Genomic DNA, 20,178 nt, shown 5'->3' on the forward strand with positions numbered 1-20,178 from the left:
CTGTTATAATGGAACTTAAATATTTACATCCACAGAGGCACACAAATGACTTAATTTGTTACGCGATAATCGTTTACTATCCATATGCACCAAAATATTAATTCAAAGGATGATAATCGACGAATCAATCAATAATCAACAAACCGAAGATACTCTCATTCGCAAGAAAGTTTCATATTGCACAACCGAAATATTTTCTTCAGGCAAGGTCCGACTTTAAAAGAGACTGAATTAAATAGTCCTAGGTTTCCAAGACGTTCAAACAAATCTTGGCATGTTCAATCAAAAAAAGGCCTAAGAAAATGAAAAGATAGTCTGTTGAAGACAGATGGAAGAAGTGTAAGTAGACGATATGAGGACAGATGGTCATGCATTAACATTACGGCCGCCATCTTAGATTGGGCCTGTATTGAGAGAAAGTGAGATTAATGTTAAAAACAATTATGGAATTAACATTGTGGGCCGGTATGGGGACAAGGGAACATGCTATGTTAAAAATGTCTGATTGTTATATGGTAGGCCAGTATATAATCAAAGTGAAATGCAATCTAAATAACGACTACAAGTTTTACATGGTGGGTCAGTACGGGGTCAAGGTGAAATGCAATCTAAATAAAGGCTAGTTTTACATGGTAGGCCAGTATGGGTTAAGGGAATATGTAATCTTACAACGTTTATAGGTTTAAAATTGAATGGCATAATATTAGTGATAAATACTTAAACCTGCTCAATACTCACCGTCTTACAGACCAGTATTCCTCAAATCTAATGACCAATGCACACGCCAAATGCACAACACACACTCTTACTGGCCATTACCAACATCTGTTTGATCAACACTCATGTATATAGACCAGCATTTACACCTACAAGCGAATGGTAAGGGTATAACGGAAAGTAATAGGTTAAAGTAATAAGGATTAATACCTAATTTGAAACAGACAATGGCCATTTTACAATATCCCACCCCCCACCCCCCGAAAACTTTTTGTTTATTATGCGCTTTCTCTCTTATTCAGTGTCAGGTTCGGAATTATTTTGCTACTTCTAATCTAAGATATAGTGTTTAATTTTTTCCCCGAATTTGTTAAGTCTCTGCAACCTTCCGTGTTAATTTCGGAATATTACCGTTACTGTTACTATTGGCCCTGCTTTTGAATATGCAAATCGTTATATTTTTAAGTCTCCGATTAAGTTGGTATTAGTATCGTAATTTTAGTATTAATTTTAGTTTCGGCCATTTTATTTAAAAAGATTTAAGTTTTTTCCATGTCTTTGCTAACTTCCATGTCAGTTTAATACATTTTTTAAAGGATTTCTTGAGTAGGCTAACACGTTTCATTTATTTCTGACAACAGTATAATGTATGCAAATTTACTGACACCACCAAAAGTATATGAGATATAAGGACTATTTAATATAAAAATCACCGATGCATGCATGCAGCCACATATGGTAGTAGCATTCTGTCCAAATGACTTCTCTTTTTATGTTTATATATAGTCCGCTTAGGATGAGGAGGGTCGCGGGTTCAAACCCAGGCCGAGTCATACCAAAGACTTATACAAATTGTACTAACAGGTGCCTCGCTAGGTCTTCAACATTTAAAAGCTAGTATTAGGACTGGTTGGCCTAGTGTCAGGATAATGTGACTAGGTGGGACATCATGAAACATGTCTGCGGTATGAAGTATCAGTGCTAGACATCACTATAATCTGCGGGGCCCCGAGTGGCCGAGTGGTCTAAAGTGTTCTCTGTTACGGATTACTGCCATCTCACCTCTGTCTGCGTGGGTTCGAGTCCCGAATTCGGCTAATGTTGTTATGTGAGAAAGCCTGCCAGTAGCTTCTTGAGGGTCGGTGGTTCTTTCCGGGGATTTCCCGGGTTCTTCCTCCACCATTAATACTCGCCGCCATGTATAGCGTATCGCGTGATGCAAAATGGCGTCAAACCCTACAACAACAACAACAACACTATAATCTGCCACACTGCAGACTTCGTATCGATATGACTGGAAAATTGTTAAAGCTACGTTAAAAATCCAACACACATGAACAGCGTTTGGGGATGGCCAGTGGGGCGACCGCCCCAGGCCCCGCTCTTGAGGGGGCCCCGCGCTTTAGGCCTAAGGTCGTCCTTTTATGAATAATGAATAAACTAAATTCGCCAAATCGCGAAAGTTGATCTAGTCTCGACATAATCAGTGTTTGCAGTAGCATACCAATCGAGATACCGTTACTCTGGCCCCGCGCGGTCATGGTCGGCCCTAGGCCCTGCGTACTCCTAACGCCGCCTCTGCACACACATCAGTTTGCAGGTGTAAGTGTTGGTCAGTAGGCGTAGGTTTTTATAGATATAGGTTCTATTCAGTAGGTGTGGGTGCTTGTTAGTAGGCGTGGATGGTGGTCAGTATACCCAGACCGTTGAATCTTCACTATGATATTATACCTGTGGTGATATGATTCAGGGAATTGCGGTATAAAAGACAGCTTCAGAGTACATGTTTAGTATTTAATACGGCTGCTCTCCTTGTTAATTAAGCTAGCGGATGTAACAGAAGACTTCTGTACAACACCCCATATGGCAATCAATCAATTAAAGGATTTAAGTCGCCTACGCAACTAGTGCTTTCTGACTGGTTAAGTCTCGAAGGTCGAGATTTTCAATTGATCGAGACTGTAGGAATGGAGCCACTACAGTCCCGCTTTTATGTGCGAATGTGGCACTTTTTAATTCATGAACATGTCCGGCCAAGGAAAGGAGACAAGGGGCCCGCGGGACTCAAGTCCAGTTTTACTAGTGGACAGAAATCTATTCCAATAGTGTGTAAGCAACTCGTGTAATTTTCCTAATCCTTTGAGTTGTGTAATTTCATTACTTTTTTAATTCAAGTTGGAATTTGGTGTACATAGTGTACTTTTGATTTTCCGAAATGTTGTCAATCAGCTGGGTGTCAGGCACCCTATACATGTTTGGGTCACGTTGTGTTTACTTTCGATTTTCATTTTGTTGGTGGTATACAAAGGATCGAGTTAGGGTTGTGGGGATAGAGCTTGTATCGAAAGAGGTCTTCAATAGCCGAAGGAAGAACCTCATATAATTGGCAATCTGCAAGTCGATGTCCGTTTTCTTCGTTTACTCCTTCTTCATTCTGTGATACCCTCTTTCTTTCTTTTTCGTGCTGTTGTAGTGTTTTGCTGTTTTGCTAGAGTTTGCTGTTCTGTTTCGACTCGACTTCCATTGCCTTAGAACTTGATTTTGCGACTGGCCTTTTATCGCCACGATTCCTTGTTTAATAGCTATATTGAATTTAGAAGGTATCTTGTGCCCCTTTTTGTTGTATAAATTAGTATGTTTGGTCTGAGTATCAGTGTTGGATTTACGTGTCGTGTTAATAATTGCGGCCTGAGTTGTTGTTGTTATTTATTTAGTTTCGCATTGTGTGTGTGTGTGTGTGTGTGTGTCTTTTTGAATTGGCTTAGGTCACCTTATAGTCTTAAGATGGTTGGGGCCTAAGAATTTTTTGTGTTTATTTATATCTTATCACTTTTGTTGTCGTGTGTATCTGGGCCTGATGGCGGGGGTCTGCCACCTTTATAATATGTATACATAGTTATGAGAATATATGTTGTTTTTCTCAAACCTTAATGGTTAGTATTGTGTTAGTTGCATGCCTATATGAGGGAACAAAACTGTAAAATAATATTTATAAAAACACACACAACAACAACCATGGGCGTGCGCTTCAGCTAGCAGTTTTACCTTACTGCTTTAGCCCTTCTATCAATTGTTATTATAATTACTTGATGTTGTATTTATATGTTGCCATGTTTGTTAATTTGTTTGAGGTACCTTATTATGTTCATGTATGTGGTATCGATGTTTTTGTTGCGTAGCTTGTCCAAAAGTTCAGGGTATGTTGTAGGGGAATTCATTTTCTTTTCGTAATCTTGGAAACCGACTCATTGATTATGGAAACTGTGACAGGTGTTGAATACGTGGTCCAGTGTTTCTGCAGTAGGGCAATTTGGACAGTTAGTAGTTTGGTTCAATTCTTTCCTGAGATGTTTCCCAAAGCTGTTTCGGAGTAAAGTTTTTCCTGTTTTGATCCTATTGATAATTCGGATTTCCACGATTTCCAGGATTTTAGGTGTCTTGATTACCCTTGTGGCCTCTTTTTGCAGTTGGTATAAATGTCTGCCCTTGCTGGTGTTGTCCCAGAGCTGCTCCCATTTCTTGTTCATTTTGCTTCTTATCTGGCTATATATCTCGTACACACTGTAATTAAGTGTCCCTGTTACACTGTTCAGGAGATTGTATTTCGCTCTTCGGTCAGCTTTATCGTTACCAATCAGACTGATGTGAGAAGGTACCCACAGGAATTCGATGGTTTGTTGTTTGTCCTCGATCTCCCTGATGGATAACATAGTGTCTTCTTGCATATTTGCTCTACTTTTTGATGTGCCAGTCTCTAAGGATTTGAGTACGCTTAGAGAGTCTGTTATAATGACGTACTGGCTGTGGTTTTGGGTCTTAATCAATCTGAGGGCTTCATTTATTGCCCAGAAAATTCTGCTGTGAAGATGGAGCAGCTTTCCGGGAGTCTTGCGCCAAATTCAACTTGTTGCGGCACCACTATTGCAGCAGCATTTCTGTTTAGTTCTTTCGATTTAGATCCGTGTGTGTAGATTTTAAGAAATCCAGAGTAAGTTTCTTCGATGATTTTCTGGATTTCTGCCAGCATTTTTGGTGGGTTTTGTAGTTTGGATCCTAAGTTCTGGGCAGACAGGTTTATTTTGGGCGTGCAGTTTTTCCAAGGGGTAGGATCTTTTATTTTATATTGTTCTGCTTGAATTCCGGATTGTTGAACTTCATCACAGAGTGTGTGTATTTTCTTACCTGCTGGGTGGTTTATAGCTCGTTTTTGCCTGAACGGAATGTTGCCCTTTTTAATCATCATTTTGGTTGGGCTGTTGTCTTGATGTATTGAGTTTCTGGTAGCATATCTCAATATTTGCTCTTCTCGTCTGAGGTGCAGCGGTAGTACTCCCGTCAGTATTTGTAGCTCCTCGAGTGAGATGTTAGGTAAAGTCGCCGTACATAATCTAAGTGCTTTATATAGTAAGCTGTCCAGTTTCTTAAGCAGGTCCTTGTTTGCCGAGGCATACACCTGGCAACCGTAGTCCAGTTTAGCCCTGATTAATGATTTCTAGAGCATGAGCATAGTTTGTTGGTCAGCTCCCCACGTTGTCCCCTTGATAATTTGTAGGAGGTTGATGTCTTGTTTGGCATTTTTTGATTAGGTTTGTTATGTGCGTTTTCCAATTAAGTGTTTCGTTAAGTAGCATTCCCAAAAAGTATGTTTCTTTTACGAATTGGATTGGTCTATTTTGGATGTAGAGTTTTGGGTATGTAGTAGGTTTCCTGTTTGTTGGGGAGAAAAGCATTCCTACTGTTTTAGTATCAGATATTTTGAATCCATAATTGTCTGCCCATTTGCCGATGGCGTCTAGGCTTTGCTGTAGTTGCTTGATGTTGTTTTGGCTGTTGGGGTTGCCTGCCTTCCATATTCCACTATCGTCATCAAATTGGGACAGTTCGACTAGGTTGTTGGTAGTATTGTTGCAGAGGATGTTGATCATGAGGTTGAACAGTGTTGGACTTAATACGCTATGACAATGGCAACTATCCTTGTTAAGTAAGATAGCGGACGTAACAGAAGACATATATACAACCCCTTTATGACAATGGCAACTCTCCCTATTAAGTTTGCGGACGTCACATGAGACATCTGTAAATTGTATTTATCATGATGTCTTGACACCGTCTATTACCAAAAACAGCCGTGGTAATCTTATGTCTTGACACCGTCTATTACCAAAAACAGCCGTGGTAATCTTACTTTCGCAATAATTATTTATCTAGAGTTAGATTTATTAACTTGTAAGCAAATACTTCATTTCTAATCACACCCATATTTAATTTCACCCACTTTAAATATTCTCATAGTTAAAGTAAACTAGTTAAAATAAGCAATTTCTATTTGCTGGAAAACAACGTGAAAACTAATGTTACTGATTAGATCGACTTAATTGATTGTCTAATATACAATAAAATTATATTAGCGTACATGCATAAAATGCTTGACAAATTCCAGTCAGAGGTCAGCTTGTTGAACAATGGACCTTAACATGACCATTTTCACTGTTGTTGGTGTGGGTGGGGTAGTAGTACAAAAAAGACTGCAGAAGAGCTAATAATCTGAAATGTGAATTCAAATTAATGCAGTTTGTACAAGAATATAGAAATACCAGAAAGAGTTAAGTCACATCTACAAGAGAAGTCACGTAATAATGTCCAGTCCGCTCTAGATTTATGCTTGTTATCATATTCTTCTCTGTTTTTTCTCGTTTCAGGAGTCATACAATAAAACTTTAAAAAATAAGTCATCCACTTTCATCTCAGACATTTTAAATTTTAAAAATTGCTTGGGAGATCTTTTAAGTCGCATGCAAACATGGTAACAAAGATATGAATGGTTATTGTTTTTGTAACTGGACATTGACAATATGGTAATATAATTTCTGGTGATCATCGGCCGTGTCATAAACCTAAACGGAAGAAACGAAATTTAACGATCCAAGAGGGTCTTTCTTATATAGGTTTATTTTCTATCAAAGAGTCTTTAATTTACACAGGGTTAAACGTCAATGCTTTAGAAAAGCTACGCGTAAGGTGAAATTTATTATAAGTGTGTTTACATTATATTCTCAACTGAGTCCACAGGTTCGAAGACAGAAGGAGTTCATTTTGAAACATTGATACGTTAGGCTAAATGTTTTGCAAACAATGCGTGTGATGGTGTGTTGTTACAAAACCCCAGTTAATCTACAAAATACTAACAATATGTACTTTGTGTGTTTGTATGATTCATTGGATGTCAGACAAATGTTGAAAGACATGCTCCAGAGTTTGTAATCAGCGGACTTCTAAAATTGGTGATGCTTCCGTGCTGGATATATATTTGCCCGGGGGTATAGTATTCTCAGGCTTTGAGCATTTCCAAACCTCTGATGTCCTTCTACAAATTCTTATTACCTTTAATATAAAACGTCTCTTTCATATATTCTGTACTAGCTATCGTCTTTAATGTAGTAATTTTCAACAATTGATTCTATTTTGACAGAAGAATTTAGTAAATTTGTCTAGTCGAAGGCTTCAGATTAACGTTGCAAGATCTGGGAGAGAATTTGTGTAAATTGTTTTTTTCTAAAACACCAGCGTATGTGACGCGATCTCCGATTGATCGAATATCAGCACTGCAACAGTCAAATCGAGGTTGTCTCATTCTCGCAGATGGAATAATACCATACTTTCTTCCGTCATAATGCTTTAAAAAAAAAATCCCCAAAACATTTTCCAGCAAGATTTACTCTTCTTGGGTACTCTTGTAAAATCGGAATACCTTCCCTATTTTGAAACAGATTGTTGTGGGACTTTTTTGTTGTATATTTCTGCAAAGAGTTTTTGTTCTTCTCATTTTATTGAGCTTTTAGTGCGTTAGGTATTGCCTTTGAAATCAATCTAACGTCGCCCACTGCAAACATGTTGTTGTCTATTGTTGGACGATTCCCAATCTGTTTAAAGGTTGGTGTTGCACGATTGTGTAAACATTATGACGTCACAAATTAAAACGTTTTTGCGTGCATCCAGTTAAAGCAACACACACATATATATATATATATATATATATATATATATATATATATATATATATATATATATATATATATATATATATATATATAACGGACATGCTGGATCTGTCAATTGACCGGACACAAACTACGATAAATAGCCAGAATTACATACGTATTTTTTTTCCAATCGTGCGGAAAGTACAAGTTTGATACACCGTAGAAATGTCGAGGACGCAACTAAGTTCCTACGCCGTATCAAACGAGTTCTTTTCCCCGACTCGAAACACAACACTTATATGTGGTTTTGTATTTATTACATATCCACTTTTATTTACACATTCTTTTAAATTTTTAAATCTATACTTTAGAAAAGGTGACCTTGGCGTTTTATGACAGATATTGTACAACCCATCCCCATATGCGTATCAGGGGCGACTGTGGAGTTGCGTCATCAGTCTGTCTGCATTTGCATTTTTACATTCACAAACAAGTCTAATTTTTCCTTACTTCTCAAATGGAACATAAGTTATGGACCAGTAAGGGACCCTTTTTGTACACTACTTACTGAATAGACACTCGCCTTCCAAGAAAATGTCATGGCACATTTACAGACTAACAGTACTTAAATACGTTGAAGTTTATATAGAATGCTCATGTATTTACATTCAAACTCTCTATTTATATGTTTTCATTTAAGACAAGAAATTCTTGATGTATTGATCTGAAAGTGATAATTTCAGCATATCTTTTTAAGAAATCGAAGATTCGGTCTCTTTCTAACAAACGGACTAGATTGTAATATTCATTTGGTTATAATTAACAAGTAAATTTAAAACCACATTGTTCTGTTGGTTTTTGTTTCTTCTCTTTAGTCTACTTCCAACAGTCGCAATAATTTAAAATGTAAACATGCAGTTCGCTCTGTTTGACCCGGTAATGAAAGTCTTAACGTATTGTTATTTTAAATTTGCGTCAACATGAAAACGGCTGCTGCTGTTTACCATGTTGTTGCAATTGTTTTCAATTTTATTCTCAAGTTACTAAACCAATTCGATTCCTCGGAAATTTATTAGGCAAACTAAGTTCCTCCACATAAATCTGTTCCTGAAAATATATAATTCAGCAGATTGTATTTTTAAAACTGAAGCTGAAATGGCTTTTATCTACGTTTGATATATTATATTATTTTACATTCAAGACAATATTTCTGTGGTAAAGTAATCTCTCTCTCTCTCACACACACACATATTTTCTCTCTCCCCCCTCTCTCTCTCTCTCTCTCACACACACACACACACACACACACTCTCACACACACACACTCACACACACAACTCTCTCGATCGATCGATCGATGCACAGCACCTTCATCTGAAAACTCATTGTCAAAATATTTGGCTCAAAATATTGTAGCTTCCTAGATTATTTTGAAAATAAAAATATCTACGATAAAATTTATTTTCGTTACCACACCGTATTATAAAATTGTAACAAAGACAAGGACAGCTAGTACCCAACTTTGTTCGTCAAAGGCAAATTAAACCGACAACACTCGATCTCAAGACAGCACCACCATTATTTCTTTGAAAATGACACACTAGTACACTTAATCAGTGAAAGAGACGTCGGAAAGTAAATGAAATGCCAGGTCACAAATAAATAGAATCCCTGTCTTCCTAAGAGGAGAGAATTTGTGGGTTTCTTTTCTCTCGTGAATTTTCTGAGATTAGGCAGAATGAAGTTTTAAATTCAGCGCATTAGAAGGCGATAAAATATATTCACATCAATCGATTATCAGGATGATTTGTCGAATGTAGAGTTTATTCGAAATAAAACAAAGTACATGTGTTCGAAACAAGCAGCTAATATTTCGTGACGAATGAACTCTATCGTGACATCAACACGCTTTGCATCATACAAAAGTAGTCATAGGGAACGATATGGAGTGTATGGAATGTATTACGGATGTCATTATGAGGATCTAGAGGAATTTAATATTAGTGTGTAAATCATTACAGCGACTAATGGGAATTGAACATCACAGATATCACTAATGGGGACAACGGGAGGTTATTATTAATGTTGGGCTGGTATGGTGATTATGGAAATTTAGTATAGTCCTCTATGGGAATGGAAATTGACAGAAAGGCAGACGATACACTGACTGATAATCTCACATTTTAGAACAAGGAAAAACAATGGATATTTTCAGGTATGATTATATGTGCAAATTATATCTATATACACTGAAAGGAAGGTTGACCTAATTTTAGGAACGCAACTGCAACATTACATCCACTTTATCAAGACATTTCATTAAAGACTGCTCCGGTGGCCTAGTGGTTAGTGTCCGCCTCAGATGCGGGAGGTCGCGGTAACATCTCCGGCAGAGTCATACCAAACGCTTATAATTTTACTAGCAGCTGCCTCGCTAGGCCATCAGCATTAAGAGATCAATGTTTAGACTGGTCGACCTGGTGTCAGGATAATGTGACTGGGTGAGATATCACGCGACATATCTGTGGCACGATGCCCCAGTGCTAGACATGACTATAAACTGCCACAATGCAGACATCGTAGCGATACGACTCAACAATTGTTAAAGCCACCTTAACAGTCCAGATCACACACACACACACACACACACACACGCACACACAAGCGCACACACACACACACTTCATTATATTTAATACTATTTATATTGTTATTTTAGCTTGCGCGCTCGCGCGCCAGAGAACGAGGGAAAAATTAATCACAATGGGACAAACGCGTGTGTGCATTTTTGTGAATCAAAATTTGAACAGGACCGCGCTAAAAAGTATAATTTCCACGTACAGAGTGGGATTTGAGCAGTTCCCTCTCTTGGTGTACAATACACGAGTTCTGAATGGGGAAAAATTAGTTGAGAAAGCAATGTACAATTAAAAAAAATTAAGAGTGAACCTATTTACATGGCTGACAACGATGGTAGGTAAAATATAGGTTCCAAGATCAACGAATTAGATGTCGCGATTTATATAGTTGTTTATTTGCCTACGACTCCAAGATAAATATAAATCCAATCGTCGAGCAAAGAATTATATCATTATCAGAATTTTAGTCCTTTTTTCATGAATAGCATGTGTCGCAATTTTCCAGTGATGCGGGTGTGCGATTCTTCAGTATCGTTAACGTTTTCAGAAACGATTCAGAATACGTAATGGTCTCTGCACTCAACAACCAACACGATTGCGGTTCACAACCTCCCTAGAAGTGTAATAGTAATCGTCATACCATAGCTAATTAGGCCCCCATACAGTGACATTACTTTCGTAACTGCTACTTTACACCAACAGAAAGGTCAGACGGGGTCAAATAAAATGGCTAATTAAACAAAAGTGACTGACTACACAAGAGGCTGCTCCCAGTTGTCTTGGTAAATGTTCTGGAAATTGATATTACATGACTCATATTTTTCGGAGTCTGGTATTTGTAAAATCTGTTGGGCATTATCGCAAGACCATAAATAGTTTCTTAACTTATGTTTAGTCTAGCTCGTGCGGGCTGGTAAGACCTCGAGTCTAAACGGACAGTGAAGTTTTGAGTCTGAACAAAGCAAACGATTTGCTCTCTGTATAAATATGTGGATGGATTTTGCTGAAGAAAAAAGGAATAATAGTCCATTTGTGTGTAGTCTTGTACGCGATAGAAAAGTAAAATAGCTTATATACGACTTGATTTAATCAACAACAGAATACCATTTAATTCAGGAGAAAATGGAATTCGTCAATAAAGGTAATGCAACTGTAATCTTTTACGGAAGTGTAGAACCCGTTGCATCTGGGAAATCTCTGACCGAACCTAATATTACAGAAAACACCGTTCAGTTCAACCAACGTTACTCTGACGCTCTTCTTCCTCTCAGTGTAATTTTTGGCCTCACGGCTTTTCTTGGAGTGATTGGTAACAGTCTCGTACTAGCGTCATATATCAAGCGTCGTAGCCTCAAAGATAAGAACTTTCGGTGGTACGTGTTTTGTATTGGGTCTTTGGATATAGCCACCTGTTTGATATCGATTCCGGCAGAAATCGTGAAACACCGGTTCTTCTTCATTTTCTGCAGCAATGAACTTTGCAAGGCCAAGTGTTTTGTGAACATTTTCACTGCTGCTTCGTTGCCATGTTGTTTTCTGGTTTTGGCCGTTGACAGGTATATTTGGGTATCTCGCTCTCTCAAGGAGAACTTTCCGAAGAAGATTACATCCCAGCTGGCATGGAAACTATGTATTGTTGCACTTGTCGTGTCTTTAATGATAGCTGTTCCGGGCGGAATAATGTGTGGTGCGATGACAATAACTGTATCAAACAAGGTAAAGGAGGAAATACTTGTTTTCGTCTGCCAAACTGACGAGGTGTATCAAGGCAGTGTGTTTAGATTAATATATCGACTTGCCCTCCTGGTCTTTCTTATTGTCATTGGGATTTCTCTCATAGCAATCTGCATAGCAATATACATTATGCTTCGTCGCAGCAAAATGGCGGACCAAACGACTAGTCAGGCTGAGATGTGCGTGAATAACGAATCTGTGTTGAATTCTGAGTCGTCCTTGACATCCAATGTCAAGTTAGTGTCAGCCATGACGGTTACTGTCATCGTGACTTACTTGTTTTATATCGGACTCTCTTTTGTGGATATATCTAACATGAGCGAGGCCGAATTTGTCTTGTTCAATGTAACGTACAGAATATACTTCCTTCGCTGTGCTATGAATCCACTGTTCTTCGGAATTTTCGATGACACCTTCAGAAAGTTCTGGAAAACACTGTATTGTTAGCCACTAATAACATGTACTTTCAACATGGGTCATTAAGCTGACACTATTATTCAGAAGTCTGTGTTTTTTATGGCTACACCATGTAACCAATCAGCACTGGCTAGCAATTTATTTTCAAAGAGTTGCTGCATGACATGCAGATCCGTACTAGTACAGCGATATCTACTGACATGTTTACTATTGATATAGAGATATATTATCGACACTCCGATATCGCGATATTCATGATACAGCAGAACACAATGAATATAATTATGTTCTCTTGCGAACTGTTTGTCAATTGCGATGATATATAACTATTGCGTATGCAGATTTAAATAACTGTTTATGCTGTAATTAAGTCTTCTGTGTAAATATGTCAGGTTATAATAGAACACATCCAGATAATGTTTGTGAAAACAAACTGACACAGCAAAATCAGGCCATGATTTGGTTATGTAGAAATTAGCGCGAGGTGTGTCTTGTGTTTTAAACTCCGTATCGTTATGCATATTGTATCTAAATGTATAGCTCGTGTCTTAACCTCTGTATAGTAAAGCATATTATATTTCAATGTATGCATTTTGTCGTAATCTCTGTGTCGCCAAAAATATTGTATGGCGGTGTTAGAGAGGTTAAACACTGCCCTAGTGATAAGCTATTTCCTGCGTATTATGTCTGATCAGCAAATATTTCAAGAGTATGCGTCTTCGTGCGGGTTCATATATAAAAGATTTGATAATTCGACAGGAAACTGGTAATATGTTCATACTTCATTTTATTCATAAAGTATGAAAATATTACTTATTTCCTGTTGTACATACATATGTACATACATACATACATACTAGTGTCTGCAAATAGGTACTCGTATGTAAACTCTATTTAATTAATATAACGAAAATGCTTAGCGCTTCAGGCTATATGAAAAGCTATAATATCTGAACAAAAAGAAATCAGAAGAGCTGAGTTGTATATCTTCTCTAATAATTACGATTACAATAAATAATCGTCTTCCAATACTGTATCCTGCTAATTGTTAACATTTATACAAAAAGGTGAAGATAAAACGATATTTAAATTAGGAAATTTTCACTATTGCGAGTTAAGGGATCCGGTATTACTAAATAATGATGGATACCCTTAGTACCTGTTTCACGCGGTCGCTCTACTCAGTGACCTGTATGCTATTTAGAGATATTTCTTGTACGTTCCTGCAACATAAATAATCGGCCCCACTAACATCGAAGTAGAAAAACCTCTTTCTCTGTCAGTTCAGTTTGATAGCAGTAAAGGGATAATCTCGTATATTACTTTTCGATATATCGATATATCTCTGTCTTTGTTTAAATTAGGCTTTCCTTACCAATATAACTATTTTGCAACACTAACATTTTCTAATGATACAATAGGTTCATATTAACTTCAGTGGCAAATTTAGACTAGTTTTCTCAGTGTGAATCAAGGCTTGTGTTTACAAAGGAGAAAAACTGAAAACTTGATTCCAACCCTTATGCACTGAATCCACAAGTAAGATCTTGACAATAAAATATATATACCCTAATGCGTATGTCTTTTCTTGCTTTCTTCTTTTACTTTCTTTCTTTTCTAATTTCAAGAAAACAAGGTCTTAAAAGCAACCTAATAGTGTCTTTCTGGGCCAATCAATGCTTGAATGAATCAAGTTATCAGTCTATCAATCAATCAGTCGATTTTTGTCTCGTTCTTTAAGATTAGTTTAATTAGTCTAAAGTGAAATAATAATATAAATAATAATAATAATAATAATAATAATAATAATAATGATAATAACAATAATAACAACAATAATAATAATAATAATAATAATAATAATAATAATAATAACAATAATAACAATAATAATAACAATAATAATAATAACAATAATAATAACAATAATAACAATAATAATAATAACAATAATAACAATAATAATAACAATAATAACAACAACAATAATAATAATAATAATAATAATAATAACGATGTAGAAGAGAATAAATGGTCTGAGAATATTATACTAGTGTTTGAATCAAGCATTTTTAAATTAAATATTTGATATCGTTAATTAATAAAAATATGATTTCAAAATTAAGGAAAGCATGATGATGTTAGAATATAACATCACCAGAATGATACGAAAACTTTAATTATGATACGATTTAAAATGTTTACATATTTGGCGTTGATTTAATTTAAAAATCATTTACTACATAAAATGTATACCGTGTCACATCAAGGAAACAAAATATCGTTGATACGAAAATTATTTTAAAGATACTGAGAAGATACGGGCGATGACTGATTTTAACGTACACAGACCTTTTCTTCGTCGTGATTATAATTCTCTGTAGATGTTAATATGCAGTAATGTACAATTCAAATGCAGCGCTGTGTCGAACATAAATAAAAGGAAATGTCAAAATAAAAACAAAACTATTGATAACAGTAAAAATCAACTGTACTCAGAATATTGATAGAAGGAAATAATACAAATATGTTTATAATTTGAAAATTATGACCACTCTGCGCCTTAGTCACTAAGTTAGCGACTCTGCTATCTGATGATTTACTATCCAGCTCTGAGGACACGTCTGTAGAGTAACAAAATAACTGCAAACGCTTTGCCCCACTACTTTGTGGGTTTTTTTCTTCATGACTTGTTAAGGTCATTTTAATATATGCCGTTTTTATAATTTGAATTCTGTAAAATTGTTGCAAAAGTGTTTTTGCAAAACGTAATATTGCTCATGCTTTTGGAGCACGTCCATTGTCACATCTTTTGTTTCGGAGTTGCATAGATTTACATATTGTTAAGCTCTTCAATTTCGGAGGCCAGCAAATCTTGCATGCAGACCGCAATCCTATAATGTCAAGATAGAATTGATCGGTTTTGAGAAATCACGGGAACTTGTGAAATTTGAATTACAATCGGTATGGTTTAGAATGAATCATAGTGATCGGAACCAATTTTTCAAAAGTGCCACATAATCGGCCAGTAATTTGTTATTTCATTTCTCCAGATTGGTTTGTGAGTGACATCTTTTCATAGCAACTAGCTTAGAAACTTTCCACTGACCTGCAATTATTTGGCTTGTACTTTACATCAGCGCAGTGCATCATGGGAAAGAGTACACTAACGATTGAAGATACATATAGATATATCGGACCATCGCTCGGTCATTTTTGTATTGTTGAAGAGAAGGAAAAAACATAGCTGTAGGAATACACATATGTTGCGACTGAAAACCGACTCCGGTCAGATTGAAGTTGTAGTTTCTAAGTTTCTCTGGTGCCATACCAGTAAAACTTTCTATCTTCAAACAAAGCCTGAATACAAGCAAATTTAGGCTTCTTCGGGTCGTGTAAGTTCTAGCAATTTATAGGTCTTCGGCTCAAGTTAATTATAGCAATTTCCTCGAGCTCGTCGAATTCGTGAGCTGAAGACATAATTATGCAAGCAAAGTGTCTGAAATATAACGTAATTGCTAACTTAAAGGTTCTATATGACTGATACAACTAAATTTGGCTTGAAAACTCTTATTCCGAGTTCAGTATTGATGAGATTGTATCTATGATAGTTTACGACGCCCTTAGGATGAAACTCTGTCTCCGAGGACAAGTTAATCCAACTAGAATGCAATGTTTACATCTGTTTCTTTTATTCAGATGTAGTCTTTATAAGAAGTCATTCATCAAGCAGAGGTACGAATACTTTTAATGTCAACTTGATTAAGTTCAAGTATGTTTAGTGACAGTTTACAATCCCTGTTCGTCCCTAGTGGTATTTGTCTTTGACGGGTTCCCAACGAAAGACGTAAATACCCCAATACGTATGTCGCACTATGCATTTATTGACTTCTGGCGAGGCTGACGCAAGGGTTTATCAGCCCAAGAGAAGCGATATTTACAGAGACCATAGGCCGAGATAAATGTTTTTTTTTTTCTTCTTTTATTTCTTCTGGGATTGATAAATTCTTTTATTATATAGCCTTCATTTTGTTGCATTCTGATTTACTAAATAAACACCAGCTGCTTTGCTAAAACGCTGATAAATCTTTGAAGGAACCACAGTTAAACTCAGTAAGTGTATATAATATATCGAAATTGACAGTTAACTCTTGTTTTTTTACCATATGAATTTTAATTTCCTTAATTTTATTCTTCTTCTTCATAATTGCATGAAAACAGCACTCGCTTAAGCTTGGTGCTTATACCCAAAACAATTTCACTGCAAACGACAAAAGATAAGATTTTAAATCACATTGTAATACACAAATAGGAATGTGAATGGCTACGGCTACTGCTACTTATACAACTGTTGTTACTACTACTTCTGCTATTACTACCAATACCACTAATGAAACTGCTACTGCTACTTATACCACTGTTGTTACTACTACTTCTGCTATTACTACCAATACCACTACTGAAACTGCTACTGCTACTTATACAACTGTTGTTACTACTACTTCTGCTATTACTACCAATACCACTACTGAAACTGCTACTGCTACTTATACAACTGTTGTTACTGCTACTTCTGCTATTACTACCAATACCACTACTGAAACTACTACTACTACTTATACCACTGTTGTTACTGCTACTTCTGCTATTACTACCAATACCACTACTGAAACTGCTACTGCTACTTATACCACTGTTGTTACTACTACTTCTGCTATTACTACCAATACCACTATTGAAACTGCTACTGCTACTTATACCACTGTTGTTGCTACTACTTCTGCTATTAATATCAATACCACTAGTAAAACTACTACTGCTACTTATACCACTGTTGTTACTACTATTTCTGCTATTACTACCAATACCACTAATGAAACTGCTACTGCTACTTATACTACTGTTGTTGCTACTACTTCTGCTATTAACATCAATACCACTAGTAAAACTGCTACTGCTACTTATACAACTGTTGTTACTACTACTTCTGCTATTACTACGAATAACACTATTGAAACTGCTACTGCTACTTATACAACTGTTGTTGCTACTACTTCTGCTATTACTACCAATACCACTACTGAAACTACTACTGCTACGTATACCACTGTTGTTGCTACTACTTCTGCTATTACTACCAATACCACTAATGAAACTGCTACTGCTACTTATACTACTGTTGTTACTGCTACTTCTGCTATTGCTACCAATACCACTACTGAAACTACTACTGCTACTTATACCACTGTTGTTGCTACTACTTCTGCTATTACTACCAATACCACTAATGAAACTGCTACTGCTACTTATACCACTGTTGTTGCTACTACTTCTGCTATTACTACCAATACCACTACTGAAACTGCTACTGCTACTTATACCACTGTTGTTACTACTACTTCTGCTATTACTACCAATACCACTAGTGAACCTGCAACTGCTACTTATACAGCTGTTGTTACTACTACTTCTGCTATTACTACAATACCACTAATGAAACTGCTACTGCTACTTATACCACTGTTGTTACTGCTACTTCTGCTATTACTACCAGTACCACTAATGAAACTGCTACTGCTACTTATACCACTGTTGTTACTGCTACTTCTGCTATTACTACCTATACCACTACTGAAACTGCTACTGCTACTTATACCACTGTTGTTACTACTACTTCTGCTATTACTACCAATACCACTAATAAAACTGCTACTGCTACTTATACCACTGTTGTTACTGCTACTTCTGCTATTACTACCAATACCACTAATGAAACTGCTACTGCTACTTATACCACTGTTGTTACTACTACTTCTGCTATTACTACCAATACCACTAGTGAACCTGCAACTGCTACTTATACAGCTGTTGTTACTACTACTTCTGCTATTACTACCAATACCACTACTGAATCTGCTACTTCTACTACTTCTAATAATAAATAGAGGATCTCAAATGGGTTTTGAGTTAATGTTGAATTTATATGACGAGTTGAATAATGTTCAGCGAGTACTGGCGAGCAAAAAGTTGGAATAATTCAACGAGCTTGATACATTCAATATTAAATCATTACCTATTTGAGATTTTTTGAACACAGTTTTTATTTTAAAGGCAATTGTTTAGAAAAAAGAAAGGCAACTAATTTCGTTCATTCTGACGCAGATGATGACTTATTTTGTTGCGCGTAACAAATTAGTCTCAGACGCAGTTCTATAAAACAGAACATTTGACACAGACAAAATCATTTTTCAACGCAGAATGTCAAATGGAAATTTTGTATGATGTCACAGTTCGATTCGTGTTATAGGGTAGACGATCAGTGTTCATACATAACGTGTGTCATTTTCACCAGTAAACATTTTCTTTTTTGGGGGCTGATAAATCCTTCCATCAGTGTCATTCCTACTGAGACCATGATATAATTATACCTGTTTAGATAAACCATCACACCCCGCAGTTATGCTAGTCGGCACAAGTTACTCGATTCTTGGTTGAATAAGATTCACAACTTAATTACAACGAATGTTTGAGCTTAACTTCTTGTCTTGACTAAGTTATTTTGCTAACTAGCGATTCATTTACATACTTTTCCAGACACAGAAAAATCAATTCTCAATATACCTTAAACAAAGCCTGAAATCTTTATGATACAATTCATTTAAGACAGATAATTTACTCCTAGAAATTTGTGAACAGAAATGCATGAAATTGGTTGTGCGTAAAAAGTAGATCCGAATAAAGTTGAACTGGTATTAACGTTTAAAAGTAGATTATACTTTTCTTACAAGCTATAAATCAAAGAACAAGCGTCCTTCAAAATAAACACAACATTTTACACAGACAAACACATTTTTCAACACGGAATGCCCAATGCGTGTGATGTCACATTTTTTGTTAAAGTATCGTTTAGAGTACAGTAGGCGATCTATCTTTACCTTAAGGTCACTTTCACAACAAAACATTGTTGCGATATTCATGTGAAAGGAGGATAAATGGATGCAGAAAAGTCTCATATTTACTGTAATGTATTTGTGACCGGATAATTGACATAATTGAAAATTTAAACACATTTCATTTTGAATCGGAATTGCATCACATATTTACCGCGTAAATGTACTGTGTTTGGATAGTTTTTTTTCTGTTAGGAGACCGGCTTATGTCCACATTCTTCTGTGAACAGACGTGAGTTTATTTTCTTCTCTAAATTAACATTCAAACCATGCTTGTATATAGGGTGGATTCTTTGTTACAGGCACACTACCTCCTCTAACCCTACCAACACGCTGGCTATCAACTGAGCAATACCCTTAGTTGTTGTTGTTGTTCTTGTCTTGGGGTTTTACGCCACTTTTCATATGATATGTTATACATGACATAACAAGCCATTGTGGGGGTAAAATGGCCATATTCAGACACACGATACAATTTTCCCCCGTTCCCTTTCGTGACGCGAGTCGAAAAAAGGCCGCCAAAATGTTTATTCAAAACAACAACAAAAATCCTTGAAGGTGGGGTTAAAAGGGTTTTCCCACGATTGCAGCTGATCAATAAAGAGATTACTGCACACTAATTTCATGGGCTTATCTAGACCAATCAGAATCATATAAAGAAATATGTAATACGTTGTGATATAAAAAATATGAAACTGCACATACTATAGGAAAAAACTGTACCAACTATAAGATAATATA

At 36.3% G+C, this 20,178-nt stretch overlaps 2 protein-coding genes across 2 annotated transcripts; both read left to right on the forward strand.

The window, feature by feature from the left end:
- Positions 1–10,942: 10,942 nt before the first annotated feature.
- Positions 10,943–14,060, forward strand: LOC149795027 (uncharacterized). Its single transcript, XM_089964695.1, has one exon. The coding sequence runs from the start codon at positions 11,459–11,461 to the stop codon at positions 12,515–12,517; it is 1,059 nt and encodes a 352-aa protein (XP_089820821.1). The 5' UTR covers positions 10,943–11,458; the 3' UTR covers positions 12,518–14,060.
- A 452-nt stretch (positions 14,061–14,512) lies between these two features.
- On the forward strand, positions 14,513–19,785 carry LOC149795028 (uncharacterized). Its single transcript, XM_089963750.1, has 2 exons — positions 14,513–18,009; positions 19,740–19,785. The coding sequence occupies exons 1-2, from the start codon at positions 16,808–16,810 to the stop codon at positions 19,783–19,785; spliced, it is 1,248 nt and encodes a 415-aa protein (XP_089819876.1). The 5' UTR covers positions 14,513–16,807.
- Positions 19,786–20,178: the final 393 nt, after the last annotated feature.

The sequence above is a fragment of the Sinohyriopsis cumingii genome, chromosome 7 (genome assembly GCF_028554795.1).
Source record: "Sinohyriopsis cumingii isolate HCF-2022 chromosome 7, ASM2855479v2, whole genome shotgun sequence".
Classification (NCBI taxonomy): Eukaryota; Metazoa; Mollusca; class Bivalvia; order Unionida; family Unionidae; genus Sinohyriopsis; species Sinohyriopsis cumingii.